Source organism: Sinocyclocheilus grahami, unplaced genomic scaffold (assembly GCF_001515645.1).
Source record: "Sinocyclocheilus grahami isolate Dianchi unplaced genomic scaffold, SAMN03320097.WGS_v1.1 scaffold413.1, whole genome shotgun sequence".
Lineage (NCBI taxonomy): Eukaryota > Metazoa > Chordata > Actinopteri > Cypriniformes > Cyprinidae > Sinocyclocheilus > Sinocyclocheilus grahami.
The window spans coordinates 1010167-1037277 of NW_015505592.1; the positions used below are offsets into that span (position 1 = coordinate 1010167).

A 27111-nucleotide genomic window follows, 5' to 3' on the forward strand; every position below is an offset into this window, starting at 1 on the left:
GTTATTTTCTGTTTAACTCTAAAGCTGTCTGATAGTGACATCCACTGGTGAACTAAACACATTGCAAGTATATTTTGTAAAAAATTATGACTTGTTTCAAAATGTCAATTGGCAGGTATTGTGATGAACTGATACATGTATTGAATTCACAACAGAAATCAGAATTGATGAAAAATGATCAAAGACAGCAACCACTTGTACTTAAATTCCTTTTAAGTTATTTTGCAAAACTTTTATTGAACAAAAGTATTTCAATTCTCACCACACTGTCCTCAATACAGTACCATAATGCTGGATCTAAACGATTCATATATGCACCATATCTTTATATATATATATATATATATATATATATATATATATGCACATACAGTGGAAAGAGGAATTAAATAACATTGCTCAAAAACATTCAGACAAAAAGAAAAAAAACCTCCTTGACCAACACGCTTATTGGTAAACAGACTTAAGAGTAATTGACAAAAGTAAAGAAATAAAATCATATTTTTGTTTATTACTCTTGAATTAGTGTTCACAATCAACTATGTGTTACTGAGAGCAGAGAAGACGTGTTGGTGAGGTGCAATAAGACATCAATAGTAGCAGAACTGGAAGTGGGTGGCACATTTGGTTGAAAGGACACACATTCAAACTCTCTCCTTGTCTACAGAAACTACTCTCTTAGAAGCTACAATCTCTCTCTTTACCCCCATCTCTTTTAACTCCTGTCATTACTGCATTTATCTCCCTTAATGAAGTACCCTGATTCTGAAGAAACCCTGAAGTGACTCGGATCCAAGAAAAATACCTGGAAAGCTGTGCATGTTCGCATTGTAGGAGCAGAGAAGTCCAAACACAGCCTTCATGTATGCAGGATGGGACTGTAAATGCAAAAACAGTGTCTGTAAAGGCTCAGAGGATGGGAGAGTACTGCTTTACTTCAGGGTGAAATCTGACTGTCATCTCAGCAATTAGTTTGGATTCAGATTCAGACAGTGTAATGCGATAGACAGCTGCAGTGTGAACATACATAGAGAAGTTGCATGGCCTTCGGATGAGCTCTACGAATGGAGAATGGAGACATACCATCTGTTGGGAACCAAATCACACTCCTCATTCTTCACATGCTCGCCTGCTCTGAAGGATCAAGGTTAAGACATGCATATTAATCTATTATTCTCTGCTAATTCAGTACAAGAGCTACAAATGTACATACTGTAATGCTGTTTTGGGCAGAGAAATGTAAACCAATATAATGTGGGTTGAGGTTGTGGATTAACCAGCAACAGGAAGAGCAGAAGAACAGCTGCCCAAAGGCTGGGAGAGAGTTCTACAGATGTTGCTCAGTGAAATGCCATTCTGTTTTTCTTTACCAAAACCTCCAAAACTGTAAATCATTAAAAAAAAAAAAAGAGGGGGGGGGACGGATATCAAGAACGGATATCTCTGTTTAAAAGAATGACAAATTGCTATTGCTCCCTACAGGAGTGGAGGCAATGTTGGGCTCTGAAATGTCAAATAGTCCTTGAAGTTGCTTCTGAAAGGAGCTTTTTCCCCTCATTCAAGAATTTAGTAAAGTCAGATGAGTGTGCAGGAAGAGAAAAAAGAAGGAAACTGAGGTGCACAGAGGGAGAGGTAACGTCTGTTGAAAAGCGACAAATTCAGTCAAAGGGCTTGACAAGATAGAGTTTGTCTCCTTGTTCACTGGTGAAGATGGGTGCTTTCTTGTAGTGCTCTACAAGCTCATCAATACTGCTAAAACGCCGCTGACCGATGCAGTACACTCCATCCTGCAGCTGCACCTTGAAGTGCTTGTTCTTCCCCACAGCCTTCAGAGAAATGGAGAAATCACTGGGCTGGGAAAAAAAAAAGACAGAGAGATAAATTGATGGGACATTGTTGCCACTGCTTTTCCATATCTAAACACCAGATGGCAGCATTGATTTTAATAAAAATAAGGCCTGACACTAAGTCACACAGCAGCTGAGAGGACATAGCCTTTTTGGGCAGTAAAACTTGATCCAAGATTTCCTTATTGAATTAAAGAATAAAATATTTGTGATTTCCAGGTTTTATCCTTCTAAGATCTCTGATCGATTTCTTCCTATGATCCTTCATAGGGGCCTTATAGCCATATTACAAGTTAACAACAAAAAAATTAACATTTGGAAAACCCCACACTATTCAGAAACACATGTCAAATATTGTCGCAGAAAAGCACAGTTTACTGCCTGGTTAAGTATAATTGAAATTGCTTAATTTTTCATATTGCTATGTGCCACACACATCTTGTGTAGATGTATGGTTTCCAAGCACTATGTACTAACTTGGAACATATTTATTTGTTATGACTTATCAAGTTCCAGTTAAAAACTCCACAAAATGTTTAAAAGAAAATAATAGAATGAAATTCAGTACCTTTCATTCATAAAGTATTTGACAACATTATTAAAATGCTTATGCAATATTAAATATTTTTGGAATTAATTTCCATTTGTAATAAGTTCCAAACATATATTGCATTACCATATATATGTAATATGTGATAATACCTAAGTAAGGTTTTGGTCATACCGCCCACCTCTAAACAGGACTATGGGAAGTCACATTCTCACTGCAATTCAAATAAGTTTTGCAAGTTTCATGGTTTATTCAACACTGTCCAAATTGGTCTCTGTCACACAGTACACTCTGTGGGTTGTGCAAGTAAACTGAATTTCGAATATTCGTCGAATTTAAAATAAAAATCCACATTCGAATGCAAAAACGTTGCATTTGAATTTTAGGTGTGCGTCAGGCAGCCTTATTAGTGGCGCATGAGATGCGATGAGAATGTAGCCTAAGTGTCGTTGCATTTTAATGTTTTTGTTAGCCTATCCAGTTGAACCCACTGGATGCAGCGCTGCTACGTTGTTCATTCAAAATATTGCAGAAAAAGAGAACAATCAATGCGGGGAAGATATTGTTTTCATCAAAACCGAAACCAAGCCGTTCACACAGAACGCATATTTATCGCATTTTCTAGAGGGACATCTATCACCGTTGCACTCGTGTCTCGCACAAGAGAGCCGCATGTTTAGAAAGCCATGTAAAAGTAATGTAAGTTCAACTTTTAAAAAACATGTCTCAAGACTTTATGGCGGTTTTCCTCATCCCGCTGCATCTCAAGTTTTTAAATGAAGAAAGTATACGCTTTGTGATTGGTTTTCGGTTCTTTGTACTAAACTATACATACATGCATGATGCTGTTTTGTTTCTAATTGTTTAAGCAACTTTATTAATTATATAAGGTTTATAAACATTATTGTAAACATTATGCACTTTTTTCAAAGATAGTCGTGTTATTTTATTATGCTTTGAAGAAACGTGCATAATATTTTGCTCGGTGCGCCCTCTTGGGGCCTCGGGAGAGAAGTCAAAAGCTTTTTCCCCCCTAAATGAAATTATGCCTTTTAAATTTGAATATAATTTGAATATTGATAATAAAACATTTGAATTTAGTTTTTCAGCCACTTTGACAGCCCTACAGTACATTACATAACTCAATAAAGTAGCTTGGCATGCAGATGTGAGGGAAGTCGGTTCAGCTTACCGATGACTCACTGTCCCGTATCAGAAAGTCCCCTTCCCCTCCTCTCTCATTAAGTGCACACTCAGCTTGGTGCCGTGTCACGTTACCATAGTACCAATCCTTTCCAGCAAATATGCCTGTACGTGACGGAACTGTGTGACTGATGTGAGGAGAGCCATGACTTGACCCTAAGCCCTTCGCAATTGGCCCATCACTGAGCACTACAACATAGTTCTTGGGCACAAGACCGACCATGCCTCGACTGTTTTTACACCTCCACCACTCTGGGTCATTCTCTGGCTTTTCCAAAACTTCCATCGTCTCACCCTTCTCAAAGTTCAGTTCCTCTTCTGTGACTGAGCTGAAGGGGTACAGGGTCTGGACCACATGCAGAACGGAGCTCCCGGAGCTTCCCGGCCGGCCATTGGCCATCGCCGCCCCTTGCCCTACCTTCAAGGACCGGAAGCCCCCCAACGAATCCCCAAAGACCCCATCATGGTCTGCGTATCCCATCTCCTCTTGGACGTAATTGGATGGGAACCAACCGACACGGCCGGCATGGCTACCCCTCCACCAGCCATCGCTGCACTTCTCCATGACTGCCACCCTTTCCCCTTTAATGAGGTTGAGTTCATCTTCACGCTCAGCTGCGTAAGAAAACTTCACCAGTGCGGGAATGTTCAGGTCATAGATCCGCTCAGCCCCGCCCACTCCACCCCCTCCTGCGCTACCATTGGATGGGTACTCTGCCTCTGTGCTGGGTGTGGGAGATGGATCACGAGCACTAGTCTTCCTTTTCGTTTTTCCCAGGCCTAAGAGGAACAGAGAGACGCAAAACAAGTAAGGAAGTAGAAATCTGGAAAAAAGCTGTCAAAACAGAGTCGTGACAGATCATTACACCAATGAATCATTAAATCAATTAATAATAATTTAATTTAATGCATTTAGCAGAAGCTTTTATCCAAAGTGACTTACAGTGCATTCAGGTTATACATTTTTTACCAGTATGTGTGTTCCCTGGGAATCGAACCCACAACCTTTTGCGCTGCTAACGCAATGTTCTACGACTGAGCGTTGACATTTATGAAATTGTTCATTTAACTTTTCTTGAACATCTCCATTCTTCTGCCAATGCAAAGGCATAACAATCACAAAATACTCACACCAAATCGGAAAATATATTATGAATACATTTTCAATATTAAATCCATAGTGCCATGGCACAACACATTAGTTTTCACAGAGCTGTGAGTTTGTAGTCTGAAAGGAATGTGAGGAGAGAAAAAGACTGGGTACCACAACATAATACACAGACAAGAAACAGATGACATGCCTTTCCATTGGAATGTACTCGCTGATTGCACATGCAGCAACAAGCATACAGTGTGACCAGAATGACCCTTCGTGAAGGCTTTAGTTATTTATTTTTTACATTTATTGGTTTAATGCCAAATGCCAAAGAGGACAATTTTGGTGATGCAAGTGGCATAGAAATCACACACTTCTGCTTTAAATTCCCTTATGTTCCCTGATGTCTTAAAGCATTACATTTTCTCCTACTATGTATTGCCACCACTTCAGGGCATATAGAAGCTGATCTACTCAAGGCTAATGATCTGACAGAGCAGACTGTGTTAGAGGCCAAGAAAGTAAACACTTGAGTTATAGGGGTGCATTGGAAACCGTGGAAGAAAAGAGAGATTAAGGATGGAAGACTTTCAAATTCAGCTTTAAAGAGAGATGGGATTACTCTGATCTGGTTATCTAACAAAAGAACAAGTAACCTAAGAAACAGACAACGGTTTGAGCGCAGAAACTTCTGTCTCATAAATACACAGACATATAATTACCACCACCAGTAGAAAAATTATTCTTTATAAGTTTAAAAAACTAAAACCAGGGAACTAGTCAAAAACTCTTTTAGGTAAACCAGATCAGTACACATATGTCATTGTCCATCACTCCAATTTTGCTCTGCATGTAAGCCTTCACCAGCATTCTGGTGGCTTATTCAATGTGTGCATGTCTTCTGCACGTATTGATGAGAAAAACCTTATGGTTTCAAAATCTTGTTGCGTTTTTATAATGAGCTCATTTTTGACAGTTATCAGCATTTCATTGTACGTGTAAACACATTCATTCTCTAAATGCCAGTGAAACAGACATGTACCCTGCCATATCCTAAGTAGGTTTGCATCACAGTGTCTTGACAGGCAGCCAAAAATAAGCCCTCTCACTTGTTCCCAGGTAACAGAGGAGATCTGCCACTGCCAATGTTCCTGCCTTCTGTACTGATCCCATGTGGCCACGTACAGCACACAATCAGAAGCTTTATGTGTGCATATTCACACTCTGTGTACCGTCACTGCGAACAGAGTACACAGAAAGTGTAGTGAGGTGTGGAAATCGAGCTGAGGCCTGGCAATTCCTCGCAGACTCCAAACCCCAGTTCTCTATGAGCAACTCAAGCACAATGGGCCTCCCAGGCAACAGGGGCAGTATGCTGGAGCTATTTCATACTGATGACTGGAAAAGGTGCAAGAGGAGGACGAGGAGAAGGCGCTCAAAAGAAACTCAATCTGACGTGAGGTGACAGGAGAAAGCGAAGTCAGTCTGGCAAGTAATGACGCACAGAATAACAGAGCTGTGGGAATGCAAGAGAACATTTGATCTCTGTGACAATTCTCTAGGAGTCTACCAAATGAATGGCAAAGCTTTCTCACATGCATCCATGCATGCTTGCACACACAAGCATCCCTTGCACGCGAGCCACTTTCTTGGGCTCAAACAGATATGTGCGAAGACAAAAAAATAAACCGTTTTCCATCAGTCATCAACTCCTGGGTCCTTGACCACTGAAGTACACTTAACAGGTACTTCCCCTAGGGATTGTCAATCTCACACCACATTGCATATTAACCTGGAAATACCTCTACCAAAGGCTTTCTGAGGTGAGAATTAACCTGAAACCATTCCTGACTTCAAACTAAGATATCGACCCTTTGCAGTCTGGAAGGTAGGGATGGGCTTGAGTACCTGACTACCCGGAAGTGACTCCAATAATCTATCATGATATAAAGTTATTAACATAAATTATATATACACAGTATATATATATATATATATATATATATATATATTTAACTTAACCAAACGCATTCTATGTGAGATAAATCAGATATACATCAAATAAACACAATATTACAACGTACAATTGCACAAAAGGCTGCAAATGAACAGCGCGCATCTGAAGTGTCTCTGAAGGAAATAATGCATTATTTATCGGCTTTAAGATATCGGCCAAATTTTCCTATCAGGCCGATACCGATAACAGAAAAAATGAGCATTTATCGGCCGATACCGATATGGTGGCCGATATATCGTGCATCCCTAATATATATATATATATATATAAAATATTAGCATCAGTGCTCTACACAGTGACTTGCTGTCTGGAGTTGTAACAGCACTCAAAACTCTATGGTGGGGGAGTGACCTGGACTGTAAACAAAAAGAGTTAACAGTCAATCTTCCAGTTCAAAGGGAGCAGAAACCTTTTCCCTATGCTGGAAATCTGAGACTGTGTTGGCTGAGAGTGGTGTGTACTTCTGAGGCTCGGGCTGACAGGGAATGAACACTGCAACACAAACAGAACAAAGATCTTCTGGGAAATCTAGAAATAGAAGCACGTTACAAATACGTGAGAGGAATGCCTGAGAAGGCTTAAAAAAAGGAGAATGAAGATAGAAAAACCTATGAAAAGCATGTACAAGTAGTCTTTAAGATGACACAATGTGAAGCCTCTTTTCAGAAGTCCCAGAGAGTGATGAAGCTGTTGACTTGAGCAGAGGAGATTTGCAAAGCTGATCTCAAGTGACCACAACATGGCACCCAAAAACTACTACAAGCAATACAATAATGAAAACTCCCGCATGACCATTCTGAGACTTTCATTCCAATACAGCTAGACACGCATATTCATACACGATTGCACAAAGGGACTCGCACAACTGCACACCCACAAGCTCTCATTCTTCTTTTCCCTCCTTCATTTACAAGCTGGCAATATAACCGTCCATTAACTCACATTTCCGGAAAGCAATCACCCCTTTCTCCTTAACCTTTACACTTACAGTTTACCTATGTATAATATAAAACTGACTTGTTAACAGGTAAAGTCATCCAACCATCAAAGCTGCAATAATGGCGCTCCCCTACCATTATGCATGCTGTCCATTAAGCTTCATACCATAATAATACCCACATATCCCTTCATTCAATTAACTCCCCATCTATATGATTAGCTTGGAACTTAACCCACAGTAAAGCTGCAGGCTCCATTTGCCATTCATTGCCTCTGCCTATTAGGGAAATACAATGTTGCACATTCAGAATGTTTTCAGACAGGGAGACCGTTCATATACCCCAAGGTCCACATATTGATTGAGGTGCTGATATTTTACAAGTTGACAGAACCCCCAACAGTATCAGTCAGAGGAACAAGCTAAAATAAATATAGGAAAATAAAAATCATAAGATTTATGTCAAAAGTAGTGCTAAACTACTAAAGTTTCCTAAAGTTAGGAAAAATGTTTTGCTATTGAACCATCATATGTATGTGTGTGCACACTGTGAATAATGTTCAAGCTGTGGGTTAATGCATATGAAAATGGATTTCTTGGTCAAAATGCCCTGTCTTAATGTGGTTTTAATGTAAACACAGCTGGCTGCTCAAATGCTAAACTTTACTATTTAAGCGCTTTGAGTGCCTAGAAAAGCGTTATATAATTGTAATGAATTATTAATTATTACTATTTGAAATCCATGAGACCATAGGGTGTCCCATTTGTCATTTTATGATTCATAAAGCTAGTCATGAGCCTGTTTGAGGCCACTTTGCACCTTTGATACATCCTTTTTATGGACTCCACAGCAGACAAAGCAAAAGTCAATAATGGGACACACTTTAACCAACTAAAGTTATGTTTCAAAATATCTGCCACTGGTTGAACAAACAGATAGTCATGCCAGTAATTCATGTTATTGTTGATGTTGTACCTACACCATTATAGGTACTATAGGTATTATAGGTTTTTCAAAAGCATCTTTTTCCACTGACAGCCATTCAAAAGTAGCCATGTACATCAGCTGAGTAACTGCCATTAAAAGGACAGACCTTCTCAGTCAAGCTAATTTTGCTATGTTGGTCTGGTTGGGATACCCAAATAAACAGCTATTAACACCACAGAGCCACATTCTTTGCACTTTATCTTTGTTTTCCTGATGGAATGGTTTATTAGGAAATGCCAATTCACAGCACAACTCGTGTGAGATGCAAGTAAGTGTGTGCGTGTACTGGAACTCAGAGGTGCCAAGAGGAAGAGTGAGTGTGTGTGTGTGTGTGTGTGTGTGTGTGTGAGAGAGAGAGAGAGTACGCTGACAGATCTTTAGCAAGATCCTCTGATCTTTAAAGAGTGACAGGTTTTGAGCTCAACAGGATGGAGGGAGGGTTTGAGTGCAGGTATCCGTGACAACCACCAATCAGAGGTCCCCTGTGGCCTCTCAGTGGGAATTAATTCCCAATGCAGAATTAACTTAGAAGGTCACTGCCGCATATTCATGACCTTCCTCTTGGTATACAAGGAAATGATCCCCTGTTTTCTTTGTTCCACAGATTATTTGGGAATACTGATGTAACCAGAACTCCAAATAATTTCACAAATTAAAAAAGTTAACCTCATTATGTTGATACAATCCTACTGTTCATTATCCCAAAGTTGAAGGCTTTGCTGTGGATGGACAGATTAAATCGGAATGTGGAGTCTCATTTCAACACTTGTCTAACCTGCTTTAACAATTCTTCAGTTAACCTGCCTGGAATTCACACACATTCACTCACACAATAGAAAACAATGGAAAGGAAGCAGGTAAAATGTAACACCGTTTTCATGAAAGCGGAATGATGGCCTACTCCAATTTCATAGGTTGTCTCAGTGACCTGCATGGCGAAAATGCATTGCATTTAACAGCTTCAGTAGCTATTAAACTTCTCAGCGTCTCTACCCCCCACAGCCTAGGAGGCATTATCGATCCACTGCTTCCTGTTATTCAGAGCTCATTAACAAAATAAAATGTTATTTAGAGCTCATTAACTCATGGTAATCACATATGAGATGAACAAAAGCATAGACAGGGATAAGCATGCATTCATGTAGGCCTACTAGTGATTTGTACTGATTTAAAAGTATGTAAATATACATTGGTCAGAGTGTGGATGATATACAAGAATCCAATGAAATCCTGGCCTGACAATGCAAGATCTTTTTAAAGGGGTCATATGATGTTGCTAAAAATAACATTATTTAGTTTATTTGGTGTAATGAAATGTGTTCATGCGGTTTAAGGTTCAACACATTATTTTCCACATACAGTACCTTATTGTTTCTCCTCTATGCCCGCCTTTCTGAAACGTGTCGATTTTTACAAAGCTCATCGGTCTGAAAAGCGAGGTGTGCTCTGATTGGCCAGCTATCTATTGCGTTGTGATTGGCCGAACAAGCGTTTGACGGAAATGTTACGCCCCTTACCATACTGTGATGCCCTGTCAGGCCGGAGCAATGAGACAAAAACATTAAAACCCATTATAAACTAGGTATTTGTTGCATCCAGTGGGGACATAATTACGGATTATAATGACTTATACTGTCTTTTTGTATAATGGCTTATACTGTTTTAAACATAAAACCATGTCTGCATTTGTGATCGGAGAAATGACAAACAATAAGTGCTACTCTACACTGCTCAAAACTCGCGTTTGAATCGTCAGTGGCAAATTCTTTAAATATATAAAAAAAAAAACTAACTTACAGTCTGTGAGTCAGAACAGCTGGCATTATAGTCTACTCTCCCAGGATCAGGAAACAGTCCTGCATAAAATGCGCTGGACACATCTGAATATTTGGGTTGAAGTGTTCTGGAACAGTGTTGTAAATACAACTTAACCACTGATTTCTAGTCATGTCCTCTTTTGGAAGGCCAAACAAAATAGTTTCGCTATAACAACGAAAACGGCGGCCGGCTTGAGTGACTGGCGGCGGGCAGGCTTGAGAACGGCGCGGCCTGCAGATTTGACGAAGGAGCATCCGGCGGGCTTGCGGCAACCACGTGAAGACCCCGGGCTGGACTCCGCTTCGTCCACGGTGAAAGCCGATCCGGCGATCCACAGCACGAAGTTCCTGTATTTCCTCAGCGACCAGCACGGATCAGCTCCAGGCATGACGAAGCGAATATCATCCTCTTTTGGAAGGCCTTTGTTTCGCTTTCACAACGAAACACACAGCGCCTTCACGACATGGCGGCGGCGGCAACAACAATACTACAGCGAGAATAAAAGTTACGCCTTCTTTCTTTGCGTGAACATTTGGGCGGCGTTATGCAAATCTTCCAACATCGTGATGTAGACATGTGGGGGCGTGTTAGAACGAGCTGTTTTAGGTAGGCGTGGTTGACTCTTAACTTTTATAAAGAATATCTCTTTGGATTTGAAGACTTTATTCTTTGCAACTTTACAGGTCTTCTTTATGCACCAAGAGCTTGTAACACTCCAAAGAGAAAGGAAAAATTGAAATCGCATCATATGACCCCTTTAAGTTTTCCATATTCTCTTTCCAAACTTTCCAAGTTACATTGTCAACCAGTACCCATCAATTTTTTTTATCCATCTGCAGCACATGGAAATGGAAATGCTCTGGCCTAGAACTCAGGCATTTCATGAGAAGGGCAAAAAATTGGGATGCACTGGAGCTAGAAATCCATTAATCCTCACACCTGTGGTGTCTCACCCATATGTAGGTCTTGAGACGGCCCAAGGGAGAACTGATGGATAACTTGGCACTTGTGGAAAATACTTGCCAGTTGTGGCAAATATGATTCTGCACATAACAGAATAAATATTAAATAACTGTTTAGCAAGAGACCACATAAAATGTATAAAGCAGGTCTGTCCAAACTCGATCCTGGAGAGCCGGTGTCCTGCAGAGTTTAGCTCCAACTTGCCTCAACACACCTGACTGGAAGTTTCTATGCCTAGTAAGAGGTTGATTAGCTGGTTCAGGTGTGTTTAATTAAGGTTGGAGGTAAACTCTGCAGGACACGAGTTTGGACAGTCCTGGTATAAAGCATCTCTGACTACTTCCAAACAAAAGGTAAAGCGTATTAATATTTAATAGTTTATTTTGAGGTCTAAACTGTATAGTGTTCCAGATAACAGAGCATGGGTATGAGGATATCGGGGGACTTGCTAATGGACAGCAGGGGGCGCCTGACTTTCAGAGTCTGCCCCTAGGGCCACACCAATCTTATAAACATGAGATACATTTTTAAACAGTGACCATTTTCAGTTAAATAATTCCCAGGAATCCTGTCCTAACAAAACAATGTCATAGTCATCAAAAACTTAAGGCAAGAGAGTGTTCAGATGCTTCACTTGCTTTTGGTGTTGTGGTAGATATTGTGTCATTAAAATGTTTCATTGGAATGAATGAAGGAGGGCCCCTCAAGGTGATTTTCAATCAAAGTATCTCAACATTAATTTCAATCATTTTTATAAAGCATAACACATGCAATCAAAGGAACTCCACTGGCTCGTCTGCTTCCTAAATCCCAGTGTTTGTTTTGTGTTGTTGGCTTATACACAACTTGCTGCAAAAAAACGACAGTCCCAAGAGTCTCCCTTAGTGCCTTGAGATGACAGATTGAGCGTTAAAGGGATGAAGCTCCGGAGGCGTATGGGGGAAGTAGGGCATGGCAACTGCAAGGGCGTTTCATACACGTCATCTACTGAAGGAGTATGAGGTCTAGACCTGCGCAGGCTCTTCACTATGACATTTAGATCAAAACAACACCATATACCTAATGACTCAACCAATCTTAATTATAACCTTAGATTTGACTGGTCTACTTTGCAAATGCTGAGGCAATGAAAATGCCTGTCATCAAATTCAAAACTGAACGAAAAAAAAAGCAAGTCTTTCAATCATCAGATTTTGATGATATGACATGTTATGGAAGTTCTGGAGATTTCATTTTTCTCCCCAGTAGATATTCTACTTCCTGAGGGTGTTGCCAAGATGGCTGCATGAACCGACTTGCCTTAAAATGACTTTTCTAGTTTGGCAGGACTGTGGATTGGTGAAATGTTCCACTGAGCTGTGAGACTTCTTACCGAGAGTGTCTTTCAGGTTCTTCACTAGAGAGGTTTTCTTCAGACTGTTTTTGCGCTCCACGTAATTAGAGGGGACGAAGCCGGTGTGGTTGGATGCGTTGCGGACTCTCCACCAGGTCTTGGAATCATCCAGCAACCACAGGCGTTCGTTCTTCCGGATGTCCAGTTCCTGGTCTTGCTGAGCTGTGTAGTCCCACTTGGCTATAACAATCACCTCCTCTGTCATCTTTCATCGAGTCCCACTGCCAAAACAGAGTGAAAAAGAATTATATAAAAGATTGTAGAAGAGCTAACTCCATAAAAAACTTTCGAGAACCTAAATAGTTTAATAAATGACAAACTGACCAACTATAGCATTCATTAAGTGCCAAGGAAAATGTACAGATATGACTGAAAACTCAAAATCCCTTAAAGGGACAGTTCTCCCAAAAATGAAAATTACCCAATGATTTTCTCACCCTCACGGCATCCTAGGTGTATGTGACTTTCTTCTTTCAGACAAATCCAATCTGAGTTATATTCAAAAATGTCCTGGCTCTTCCAAGCTTTGTAATGGCAGTGAATGGATGTTATTTTTCAATAGTCCAAAAGAAGTCCAATAAAGCACATCCATCCATCATAAAAATTATCCCACACGGCTCCAGGGGTGAATAAAGGCCGCCTGAATCTAATTGATGCGCTTTTGTCCATATTTAAAACTTTATAAACAGTAATCTCTAGCTTCCGCTAGAGACGTACATGTCATACGTGCGTTTGCAAAAGAAAGCCGTTTCAGCAGATGACGTAGAACGTAGGCATAGCGTAAGCTCCGGTGAGAAGTGATGAACAGAGAGAGCAAACAAAACAATGGTCACGAATTAGATGTACAAAACGAGGATTTGTAAAGAAAAATATTGGAGGATTTCGATATAAGCCAAGAGGAGACTGGTTTCCTTTGCACCTGTAAAAAAAAACCTTTGCTCTCACGACATTAGCATATTTTCACTGGAGCTTACGCTACACCTACGTCATTCGCCAGCGTTCAACAACGTTCTATTGATTACATAGCGTATGACAGTATAAAGTTTTAAATATTGATATTTTGCTTACAATTATTTTTCTTATTTTTCTTGCATCGATTCGCTTCAGGAGGCCTTTATTTAATTTTAATTACATTTATTTTTTATTCTTTATTATTTATTTAACTAATTTTGGATTTGTCTAAAAGAAGAAATTCATTTACACCTAGGAGGGTGAGTAAATCATGGGGTAATTTTAATTTCTGGGTGAACTATACCTTTAACAAAGGTCTGGACCTTCTCCTGCAGTAAGATATTAAGTCAAACCTCTATGACAAATGCATGACTCAGACAAGAGACAGACATGATTGCATATGCTCTGTTTAACACATCTTAATCGGCAGGTGAGCTCACCCTCCACCTAACCCATTTACCAGAAGGAGGAAGAGAATAGCAGAATATGTGACAGACTATAGAGGAGTCAAGAAACAAAAATAAGTTTGGAGGATAAAATAATATTTAAATTAAAAGCTTAATGGTGATAAACAGTAAGCCATTCACAGGTTATTTTCCCTGAAAACTGTAAACACTTCAGCTCTGTAGTGCTATCAAAACATTGTTCTGTTTGTTTGAGAAGAGGTACTTTCCCCATACAATGATGTAACTTGCTGCATAACTGACATAGTGCAATGTATCATTGGAGAAACTAACTAGCTAGTCCCAACTGTTTCCTGAAATCACAGTAACTTTGAATCAGCCGTTCAAGCCAGGTTTTTTTCTTTCATTTTCTTGACAACTAAAAGACGTAGAATGAAATTTGTATACAGTATATGGAATGAACGCTCTAGTTTGCATTCCAAATGATGCACTATACATTATGCACTTAATACTATGCATTATTTCAGGGGTTCTCAACTCTGGCCCTCGAGGTTCACTTTCCTGCTAAATTTAGCTCTAACCCTAATCAAACACACCTGAACAAGCTACTCAATGTCTTGAGGTTTACTAGAAAGTTAGGCAGGTGAGTTTGATCAAGGTTGGAGCTTAACTCGGTAGGAAACTGGACTTTGACCGCTAGAGTTGAGAACCCCTGCATTATGTACTCTACCGTTAAGGGTATGAACTTTAGGTTATTTTGTCATCCAACATCACAGTTTGATAGCCCTTCTGTTACGTAAAGAGTCTGCCACACCCCCCTGAAACGCCTCGTTCTAACACGCCCCCACATATCTACCTCACTATGTGGAAATGTTTGCATAATGCTGCCCAAATGTACACGCAAAGAAAGAAGGCGTGGTTTCAGGAACAGCAGTTAGTGCTGAAGCAGCCATGTCAGGGAGACGCTGTGTGTTTCTAGGCGAAAGCAAAAGCACTTTATTTCGCCTTCCAAAAGTAAATGCATTTAGGAATCTTTAAGATTACAACAGAACAGCAATGCATTTTATGGATGACCGTTTCGTGAACCTAGGAGAGGAGGTAATTCTGACTTTGCTATGACAATCTGGCGCTTCTGAATCAGCTACCGTTTTGTTGTTAGTTTAAGTATTTGCTATTGACTGTTCAAATGCGGAGTTTTGCGCATCATGTGTGTGTGTGTGTGCGCGCTACATGTCATACTAACAAGAAACTACTTCTAACCACAGGTTAAGAGCTGTAGTTCTGACCACACAACTTTGCAATGCTGTTTGAGAATGTTTGTTGGAACTATGGTTTAACTATGTTGCTACTGATGGAAGACTGCAACCATGGTTGACTAACAATGCTTTAGGAAACACACTCCAGCTTGATACACCAACAGTCGCTCAACACATGTTTGCTGTAGTGAGTTGACCAAATAGCAGACAGGGTAAATTTTGTTTGAAAATATTATTTTTGCAATTCCATTTATTGGCATTAGTGGCACATAAATTACACGACACCTCACCTTGGGTGCTAAATTTTCAAGTTTAAGTTTAAATTACATCGATATGTTAAACTGAGATAGATATTGCTTAGGCCAATATTTGATCATATTTAGATCAGTGCACAATTACCTAATTGGATGATATTTGTCTCCCCTTGACTAATTTTTAGTGTGACTAATTTTTTATTTGATTCCAAAAATTTAATGTGTGCATTATATCATATTATGACATTATATCGACCTGTTCTGTAGATATCAGTCTTGGCCATTAAAAATCCATAATGGTTTACCTCTAAAACTGATATAAACATCCTCATTCCATTAAACAGTGAGACCGGATGCAACAAAATATAGCTGACAGCAGCACTACCCTTACGTAACAAAAATATATGGGAATATACTGCAAAATATAATGTGATATATTACATAATACATTTCCATATATAGGAAACTAGTGCTTATATTTTTCAATATACATTAATATATGCATGGACAATGTGTGGCTATATATTGATACATACAAATATATTTAGAAATAAAGACAAAAATACATCTAATATTCATAAAGTTTGATCCTTTATTGAGTATATATTGCACATACAAGTTCCCATATAAATGTGAATGTACAAACCCAATTCCAAAAAAGTTGGGACACTGTACAAATTGTGAGTAAAAAAGGAATGGAATAATTTACAAATCTCATAAACTTATATTTTATTCACAATAGAATATAGATAACATATCAAATGTTGAAAGTGAGACATTTTGAAATGCGTAAAGAGGAAGATGCAACAAAGAAGACCTAAGACAGTTGAGCAACTAGAAGCCTGTATTAGACAAGAATGGGACAACATTCCTATTCCTAAACTTGAGCAACTTGTCTCCTCAGTCCCCAGACGTTTGCAGACTGTTATAAAAAGAAGAGGGGATGCCACACAGTGGTAAACATGGCCTTGTCCCAACTTTTTTGAGATGTGTTGATGCCATGAAATTTAAAATCAATTTATTTTTCCCTTAAAATTATACATTTTCTCAGTTTAAACATTTGATATGTCATCTATGTTGTATTCTGAATAAAATATTGAAATTTGAAACTTCCACATCATTGCATTCTGTTTTTATTCACAATTTGTACAGTGTCCCAACTTTTTTGGAATCGGGTTTGTATGTACAAACATTTACAAACATATTCATATTAAGAATGAGTTACAGCAGATTTCTAGTTCCCAGCATGCTTTGATTCTGACTGTTAAAGGAGAGTAAAAAGTGTTATTTCATGTGTTTTTTGCTCTATTATTATAGGGGGATATCTGTTAGTGTTTAATGTTGTATTTTGAAACTTAAAAGGGTTTCTGGTATGTGTAAAGTTTGTGTGGTTACCATTGTGCTGAAGAGTAGAGTCTGCGGTTAGGATGACGATTGGCCAAACACCATTAAGACTATATGTTACTTTATTTAAAAAGTAATGGCTGTGCACTTTTCAGCACAGTGATAGTTTACCAAGTGCTTAGTATAAGCAGGTGTCCTTATGCTATTGTAAACTAGCTGCATTTTAAAATATGAAACATGTTTATTATAAATAAATGTTAAACATAAGAAATATATATTTCCATATATGCGTGTATATATTGCATGAGTAAATATACTGTATGTTCAATATATTTATACACATGCAGTACCATATCTTATCACATGTACATCTATTTATTATAAAGTGTATTACTGAATATAAAATTACATATATTTTTTATGAAAGTGGCAATTCCTTAAGTATTATTCAATATATTGTTATATATTTACACAATATATTATTCTGTACATTTTCTAATATACCGTTATCATTCATATATTAGGAAATATATTTTCTTTGCGTATGGGTAACAAGCCACTGAAACAAAGCAAACAATGAACCTGAAGATTTAGAAAGAGTGTGAGTAACAAAAAGCAAGCGATATAAGCAGTAAAAGTATTTTCGCTTATAGTCGCAATGGTTAAGCCACTTAATCCGTGCCACTGGTCTCATTAAACAAACAGCCAAACCTTCGGACAGAAAAGCCATTAACAATGACTGAGACTGACAAAGGCTGAGTGGAAGGTTTCAAAATACATGGAGCGTTCTTGTTCCTCCGAGCAAAATTACAGAAATGATAGCAGACAGTTGTTAACCCATTAATGAATAAGTAGGCGGGTTTATTGGCATGGCCGATTTGAAACGCCTAGCCTGAGATGTGAGAGAGAGCTGCCGAAGGATTAAATATGCACTGAATAGTAATGGACTGATTAAGTATTGATGGTGTTTCAGGCAAGCGCACTTAAAGCTCTGTGCCCCTGCTGAGAGAGGCTTTAGGCACGGCTACTAAGTCAAATGCACAGCCATTAGAAGAGAAGGGCAGACCTAGTGAGCCTGAGAGTGAATGTGTCACAAGTGATGCAGATCCCATATGCATACAGTAGCTTTCTCCTTTCTGAATGCTGTAGTGAGTTGATTCTTTACTACACTTTTAGTGGTATTCTTTACCAGGGGTTAAATTGGGATTTGTTATGTGGGGGGGCTCTATGGTATTGAGCTTACATATACTGTGTATATATATATATATATATATATATATATATGTGTGTGTGTGTGTGTGTGTGTGTGTGTGTGTTTTATTTATTTGCAAATATAATCTATTCTTAAGCAATATTCTCATCAGTTTTCTATCAGCTGTGACATATAAATCTGCATGTTTTTTAATTTTATCCAAGAACATTTTTTCCCCCCTTTATAGAGGGCATTTTCCTACTAATCTCATTAATACTTTCATTTCAAATTCTTACATTTGATCTATAAATTCAATTATAATAATGTGATTATCTGTACGTTATCAAATTAAATCATTTACACTGAAAAATACAACTGCATACAATAATACGAGATTATTTGAAATATGTTTGAATATACAAACAAGAAATTATGGTGGAAATGATACTTTTCAACTAAATTAAAATGCCAGTAGTGGGCGTTTAATGAGTGAGTCATTGAATCGTTCATTCAAATGATTCGTTCAAACGGCAGATTCATCAGATGTCTATGCATGGGCTAATGAATCAGCAATGAATCGGCTGGTTGCTGTGAGATGCGCTGTGTTTCCACCTAAAATGTAAGTGACCAAATATTATTGTATTTGCTTGAACTTATAGAACTATTAAACAGTCGTAATGGTGAAAATGTTGTGTGATGTTGCCTAAATAACTGCAATTTAAATATAAAAACTTTCCATTTAGAATTTTTACCTCAGGATGCTGAGTTTCTTAGTGTTGCGCATTTTGATTTCTCCTGGAGAGGCTGCTTGAGCCTCGCCTCAGCAGCGCAACCTTATTCCGTCAATAGATGCATTATACACAGTAGCTATATCCACTATTCGCCACTTACTCTAAATGTAATAAAATCAGAATAATACCTGCGTTTTGGTGTTTACATAGTTATTTTTGGTTACTGATGTTTTAATCACGTTACTTGTCTGGCGTTAATGTCGAGCCCTGGAGTCTATCCGGATGGCCCAGGCCCAATTTAAACCCCGTTCTTTACCATTTCTTTAGTGTTTGTCTATAAATGTTATTCTCCTGGTACACTTACTGGGTCTTCGTGAATGCAATATTACCCTAGACTAAGCCTCAGGCAGCACACCAACAGACCGCCCACTGTATATCCACTGACCATCTGATGCGTATTGCACATAAAACTGGCAAGCACTATCAAAATGCACATCAAAACAAAAACTGTGGTTCAGATGGTCTCCTTCTAACTGAATGGGAGCTTCTTGGCCAGAGTAAGCTGCAGTGTGGACCAGACCTTATGTTTAAATCAAACATCTGGCAACACAAGACTAATTTGACCTGTGAATTATGGGCTCTAAACTCAAATGCAGATAAACACACCGTAAATCTACAGAGGACAGAGCAGCCACAGCTTCTTTTACCTGTTTTATGTCTTTAATGAGGCGACAATTCTAATATTAACACCCATCACACCGGAGCACATAACTCATGAGATGCCTCCCACACACAATTACACCACATAAAGGATTTCATTATCTCTGGTGAGATTTTGAGCTGTATTTCATAAATGCAAATTTGCCAGCTCAAAGGCAGAGCTCGTTTTCTTTAAAAGGAAAGAGGCTGGCCATGACAGTACAGCAGCTGGATAGAAATGTCCTTGTGCTTTAAATCAGTCATTCCACTCTGCTGGCTGCGAGCTTCGGGTTCATTCATTACCGGAAGCACATGACCTCACTCGCTGTGTTTCGGTAAAGGGTGGGAAAGAGAGCCACGGAGATCAAGGAGCTGCTAAACGAGATTCTCCATCGGGCAAAAACAAGGGAGGAAGGGAAAAAAGGTGGGGAGAGCAGGCCAAAGCTAGTCTCTGAACACTTTGTTGAAGAATGCAGATAGGTAAGAAAGGCAAAGATGGAAGACATGGTGATAGGGATGATCAATACTAAAATTTGTTATCTAATATTTTGGCATAGATACTAAATCAACACCATAGTTATTATCATTATCATTATCATTATAAATAAATTGATACTAACAGCACATGCAACAAATAATGCAACGTGTCGGTCAGCTGATAATAAGTATCAAAGCTTGTCAATGGATTCAATAAATTGCAATTAATATCTTAATTATTGGTAGACCAATATTGATGGAAATATCTTAAAGGGTTAGTTCACCCAAAAAATGAAAATTCTGTCATTAATTACTAGGGGTGGAACGGTTAAACTTACTCACGGTTCGGTTTGTGTCACGGTTTCGGTATGGTTCGGTATGTGCTATGTTTAGGCAAAAACTATACTGTCAAATAAAAATAAAGAAAATAAGAATAATCTATCTAACCACAGGCAACAGCACAAATGAATACAATAGAGTAAAGATACAAATAAAATAAACAGTGATTTCAGTGACACACTGTACCTAGTTTTTAGGTACAGAAATTGAATAAAGTAATGAAATGTAAAACAGCATTGCATATTTGACTGTATAAATTAAAGATTAATCTTTATTAAAGTTACAAAAGCTATTCAATCAAGAGCAGTGAGTGATTTTTTGTTGTTGCTGTTTGATTAATATTAAGAAAGTGCTGTCACTTTAAGAGAATGCACTGATCCAGTGCACTGATACAGTACGTTCAGCCAGCTATGTCTGCTATACTTACCAAGGATACTTACCAAGATGGGCATTTTGACAATTTTTGTGTGAATTTGTCCATTTAAACAATACTTCAGAGTGAGCTTAATATTTGCACGCGTTCTGATGCGCTTCGGATGAGCGCACGCACAAATCTTCTCACTGCACGCACGAGCTTGCGTCCTCTGGCTCTTAAATGTTTAAACTGGCAAAGCTAGTTAGAGTTTAGCTTAAACACAGATATCAACGTGTGCTGTTCAGGTCTCACCTGTGCAAGCGCGCCTCAGCACCCAGGTGATGACGGAATAAATGCTCATATACTGAAATGTTCCCAAGTCCAGAGACGTAGCATGGAGATCGGTAAAATAATCCATTTGACATCAGGGTTCAACCGTCATTTTACAAAGCTACGAGAATACTTTTTGTGCGCAAATACTTTTGATTCTTTCTTTTGATTATTTTCTTGAAGACTTTCTTGTCTTACGGGTTTGAAACGACATGAGGGTGAGTAATTAAAAAAAAAAAATTTCATTTTTGGGTGAACTATCCCTTTAAGAGAGGGTGGAAGATGATGTTATATACAGTATACATAGGCCTACATATATATGTATGCATGTTATATGTGTGTTTGTGTGATATACTATTTAATTTAAAGAAGCAATTTAATGTATGTTACATAACATTTACTATTTACTATTTGAAAATCTATTTGGGGGGAAATTGATAAAAATTATTATCTGTACAAAAAAAACGAAAAGATTTATATTCAAAATATTTATATTTAGATAAGAACTTCTTGATTCTGTAATCCCATGGCATTTTCAAAAAATAAATTGAAAATACAAATAAATGAAAATAAAAACAAGAATAAAAAGGAAGTAAACATTGTAACCAACAGTGCACTCAATAAGTCTGTGTGCATTGGGAATGATACATTCTTAAAAAAATTTAAAAAGATGCTGATGATGCCAAATTTTCCCGATGAATTGCCTTGGCTTCAGCAAACTTCCAAGGGGGGCACAGAATAACTTAAAATTATATATATAAAAACAATCCAAACTTTTTTTAAGTGCTGAAACACATACAAAGATGAAAATGTAACTGAAATCATATTCCTTTTTTACCCCTCAAAAACAATTTTTTTTATTGACATTAAGTTAACATACAGAATCTTGAATCCAACATAATCACAAAAATAACTGATTGATAAAAAAACTGTTTTTTGTTAATAAAAACAAGCAGTGTTGTCATAAATACAGCACAAATACCAGAAAAAAAATATCTTTAAATATTGTGTTGAACAATGTGGCCTTTGAGCCAAAGAGGTTGAGAACCATTTATTTAAAGGGAGACACACATGTGAAATTATTAAGAAATATAACTTCTGATAGAGTATGCTGTTATCATACAGTCTTACAAAATAATCTCATTTAAAGCACTGCTGCTAAAGTCATTAAAGCAGTGTCTGTGTATAAATTCATTTCTGGTCCTTAAAAGGGTTAGTTCACCCAAAAATTAAAATTGGCTTGTGTTTTACTCACCCTCGAAGTATCCTAGGTGTATATGACTTTCTTCTTTCAGACGAATCCAGTAGGAGTTACATTAAAAATTGTCCTGCTATTCCAAGCTCTATCATTGCAGTCAGTGGGTGTTGCAGTTGAACAGTCCACAAGTCGGAAAATAAAGTACGCGTTTTTGTAAGAAAAATATCCATATTTAAAACGTAATAAACACTTTTCTCTCACTTCTATTATCTGTCATACGCGGAAGGCATTCCGGCGGATGAGACAGCACGTATGCGTACGCCTCTGAGATATGCTAGTCTCACGAGTTTGTTTATAGGAGCAAAGGAAGCAAAGTTTCCTTACTTTAGCAAAGAAAAACCAGTCTCCTTTTGGCTTCTATCGAAATTTTTCTTTGCAAATCTTCGGTTTGTACTTTTAATTCGATCCGTTTTGTTTTGTTAACGCATGGATTCACTACAGAATGCCTTTATTCACCCCCCGGAGCTATGTGAAGCACGTTTTATTATGAATGTGCACGCTTTATTTGACAACTTGTGGACTGTTCAACTGCAACACTGCAATGATAGAGCTTCGAATAGCAGAACAATTTTTAATATAACTCCGACTAGATTCGTCTGAAAGAAGAAAGTCATATACACCTAGGATGCTTCGAGGGTGAGTAAAACACAAGCCAATTTTCGTTTTTGGGTGAACTAACGAGTTTGTTTATAGGAGCAAAGGAAGCAAAGTTTCCTTACTTTAGCAAAGAAAAACCAGTCTCCTTTTGGCTTCTATCGAAATTTTTCTTTGCAAATCTTCGGTTTGTACTTTTAATTCGATCCGTTTTGTTTTGTTAACGCATGGATTCACTACAGAATGCCTTTATTCACCCCCCGGAGCTATGTGAAGCACGTTTTATTATGAATGTGCACGCTTTATTTGACAACTTGTGGACTGTTCAACTGCAACACTGCAATGATAGAGCTTGGAATAGCAGGACAATTTTTAATATAACTCCGACTAGATTCGTCTGAAAGAAGAAAGTCATATACACCTAGGATGCTTCGAGGGTGAGTAAAACACAAGCCAATTTTCGTTTTTGGGTGAACTAACCCTTTAAGAAACACTTCTGATGGTGTCTGGTGGCTAGTCTAATTATACAGGGATGTCTTAAGATTGACTATTCCACTGATTTTGTTAAAACACACCACCTGGATTTGATTTATAGATAAATTATAGATTTAGTAAAAAAAAAAAAAAAAAGATTCTCAAACCATTTTTCAAGCCTTTATGCCTGAAATGCCAAGAAAAAACTAAATGTGCAAGACTAAATGACATTGCATGCAATATTCTCCTGCAGTGAGAACTGATATCAGAACAACTGCCACATTCATCTTCAAAACGGCACTGAAATGGAAAAATTAAGCACAGTGAATGATAACTTGAGATGATGTTTGTAACACCATCTGCTAAGATAAGATCAACAACATAATATGAAAAAAAAGCTTATTTGTAGAAAAAAATGGGTGACAGATTTATGGATATCAGTATCTGATATAATCGCACGTCTACTAATTAAGCACTACATTGCTATCATCACTCATTGGTTGTGCAGATCAGGACAGAATCGTGGTCATTGTGTAAGAGGAAGCTGTTAAAGGTCGGCGTCCATCTCTTTCCTCTCTGTCCTCTTCAGAGAACATAGGAGCTCTCTGTCCCAGCAGCGCGGTGATAGATGGCACTCATTTTGCTAAGCAGAGCCCCGCCCCCTGTAATATCCACACAGCTTAGCTCACCTCCTTAATAATCAAGGCTGTTAAGAAGACCGATGGCTCTGCCCCGGGAAAGCAGATCAATCCTCAAGGCTCAGCGTTCGTTCAGACGCCGGAAAGCTGCTTGGTAATGATCAATCTTACCCGGCTCACTGTCAGCTTACGCTCACTTACACGTGCAACGGGAGAAGCCTTTTAACCGAGAAGAGACAATTAGCCGGGTTATAAACATTTCTTACCACGGGCAGAAAAACTGTTGTACTCCATTACCTATAAATTGTTCAGACTTGCAAACGGAGTCTGTCTTACATCCGGCGGCCATGATGACTGGTGTACAATGTTTGTGAATACAAGAACCGAAGGAAGCCACTCTCTGACCTTGAATTGATCTATCAAGACGTGTTCCCATAGTCCAGATGCACTCAGCACTCTGAGCCCTGCTCTCGAGGGACTAAAAGCATTTAATACGACTAATACATCTGCTAGGCAAATGTCCAGCTCACATTCGCTTAACCCAACTAAACATGTCTTGCACGCAAAGCAGTTGCCAAATATCATCTTAAAATGTGCAGATTACACAACAATTCATGTGTTACTTCAATGTAACTCCATTCACTGCAACACACTCGATGTGTTTCCAAATTAAATAAAATTAATCCAAGATTTACATTCTTTTATAGTAATGGTGAAGGGCTGGTTTAAAAGAAACCAGAATTGTACTAATTTTTAGTAATTCAGCAATTAGACCCACATTTTTAATTTTAATTATGCTTTATATATACATACACTACTGGTCAAAAGCTTGGAATAATTCAGTTTTTTTTAATGCTTTCAAAAGAAGTGCTCACCAAGGCTGCACTTATTTGAAGAAAAAACAAAAAAACATTACAATTTAGAAGAACTGTTTTCTATTCGAATATATTAGTATTAAAATGTGATTGATTTATTCTTGTGATGCAAAACTTAATTTTTCAGCATCATTCCTCCAGTCTTCAGTGTCGCATGATACTTCAGAAATCATTCTAATATGCTGATTTGCTTCTTAAGAAGCATTTTTTAATCAATAGTAGTGCTGCCTCATATTTTTGTGGACGCTGTGATACACTAGTCTAAGTTTGGGGTATGAATAACAGAATTATTTCTGCAGGATCATGTGACACTCAAGTCTGAATTAATGGCAAATTAATTTACTAGTAATAATGCAAATTAGCCTGTGCTATAACAGGGTTTCTACAGACATGAACGAGTTAAATTTAAGACTTTTTAAGACCTTTTTAATACCACCTTATATGAAATATAAGACCTAAACCTGTAATGGAAATACACATTTTATTACATACATATATGTAATATTTAATTTGTTTAAATATAAAAGAAAACTAAATATCATTGCTGTAATAAATTATATTTATTACTACGATATACAGTGAAGTTTTAATGTCAACAGACAATATTCCATACAAAATATCCCTGCAAAATAACTGCATCACTGAGATTTTTGGTGGAGTAAACAATTTATTCTGAAGCAATATTTTCATCAGTGTTCTGTCAGCTTTTACATACTTAAATCTGCATATTTTTATTTACCTTTACAAAGACCTATTTTTAACCAAATTATTACAATTGATCAATAAATTCAATATACACTATAGGGCTGCTACCAGTCAGATTAAATAATTTACACTACAAATAACAATAATTACAACTGCAATAAATAATGTTATGAGATTAATGTTTTAAATGCATTTATGAGTATACAAATAAGAAATGTTGAGGAGGAAAATGCATACTTTTCAACATATTTCTCAACTAAACTACCAGTAAGTGGCAGTAAGTCACTTAATGAGAGAGTCATTGAGTTATTCATTCAACTGATTGAGTGTGTTATCACGCTGGTATCTTAAGGACTTTCGTGGACAGTTGACTCCTAAAGTTTTTCATATTCTTCGTATTCTGTGTGGTGGTCAGCTAGAAATTAATCTTAAATTGATTTTTAACTTTTATGGGTATTTTACCTTTATAAAGCCATTTTTTCTATAAGTGTGCATTATCTTTTGAGTAAAATTCTTACATTTAATCAGTGAATAAGAATAATAAGACATTTGGGCTGTTGCCAAGCAAATAAAATCAGTATCAACAAAATTAATCTTTGCAATCCAGACATAAGCTGCACCTGAATTGGCATTTAGAAGTATGTACACACTGTTTAATGTATTTAACCTGCAGTTACAAATGCATAAATACTTTGATATATTAAACATGAAAAAAATGTAATACTGATATTTGAAATGATTTAAAAAAATGAAAAGATACTTTAAATGTGTAATTAAAAACGCCAGTAGGTGGCAGCAAGTCACTGTTAATAAGAGAGTCATTGTGATTGAACTGAATCATTTAAAAGGTTGATTCATTCAGGAACGAATCCCTCATGTTGCTCAAAGACGCAAAACAGCGCTGTGGCTTTGTTTGGAATTATTTTTGTTGTAGAAATAGTGCAAAAACAGGCAATATGGTGTCTAAAACATAAGTCTCTTAATAAAACATCTAGTTTATTGAATTGTTGTAAAAAAAAAAATATTACATTTGTATATGGTAATTTTTGGAGAAAAAAATGCACTCTGTGAAATTGATTAACTATATGAAGTGGTATAAATATACACATTTTCTGCCCCCATGTCTTGAATTTGTGATAATTCTGAATGTATTTTAATAGACTGAATCATGCAGTGAAAGAGCGCATGCACACTAGACTTCACGTAATGCGTGCACTCTGTAGGTGTTTTGAATGTTTTTTTTGCGTCGTGAGAATATTGAGCAAAATAGCTCACTTGTCATGGTGTTACTTAACTATATCATGTTATGAATAAACTAAACATTCAGAATTTTTACCTCAGTGTGTTTCTTCTGAGTCTATATGTGCTGTTACGCTCATTTGTTATGAAGACTCTCACAAAGAGACAAACAGAGTGAGCCTCA

At 37.6% G+C, this 27111-nt stretch overlaps 1 protein-coding gene across 1 annotated transcript; it reads right to left on the reverse strand.

The window, feature by feature from the left end:
* Positions 1-366: 366 nt before the first annotated feature.
* LOC107551075 (cytoplasmic protein NCK2-like) lies at positions 367-13029 on the reverse strand. The gene is made up of 3 exons (XM_016232568.1): positions 12792-13029; positions 3590-4380; positions 367-1853 (listed from the first exon to the last, which is right to left on the reverse strand). The coding sequence occupies exons 1-3, from the start codon at positions 13015-13017 to the stop codon at positions 1659-1661; spliced, it is 1212 nt and encodes a 403-aa protein (XP_016088054.1). The 5' UTR covers positions 13018-13029; the 3' UTR covers positions 367-1658.
* Positions 13030-27111: the final 14082 nt, after the last annotated feature.

What these genes read in the sequence shown, in the direction of transcription:
- LOC107551075 (XM_016232568.1), bottom strand. Translation starts at nt 13,017, where the DNA reads ATGACAGAGGAGGTGATTGTTATAGCCAAGTGGGACTACACAGCTCAG. An exon ending in GAACCTGAAAGACACTCTCG is followed by an intron (nt 4,381 to 12,791) that starts GTAAGAAGTCTC and finishes TGTTCCTCTTAG; the next exon opens with GCCTGGGAAAAACGAAAAGG. An exon ending in TACGGGACAGTGAGTCATCG is followed by an intron (nt 1,854 to 3,589) that starts GTAAGCTGAACC and finishes TTTTTTTCCCAG; the next exon opens with CCCAGTGATTTCTCCATTTC.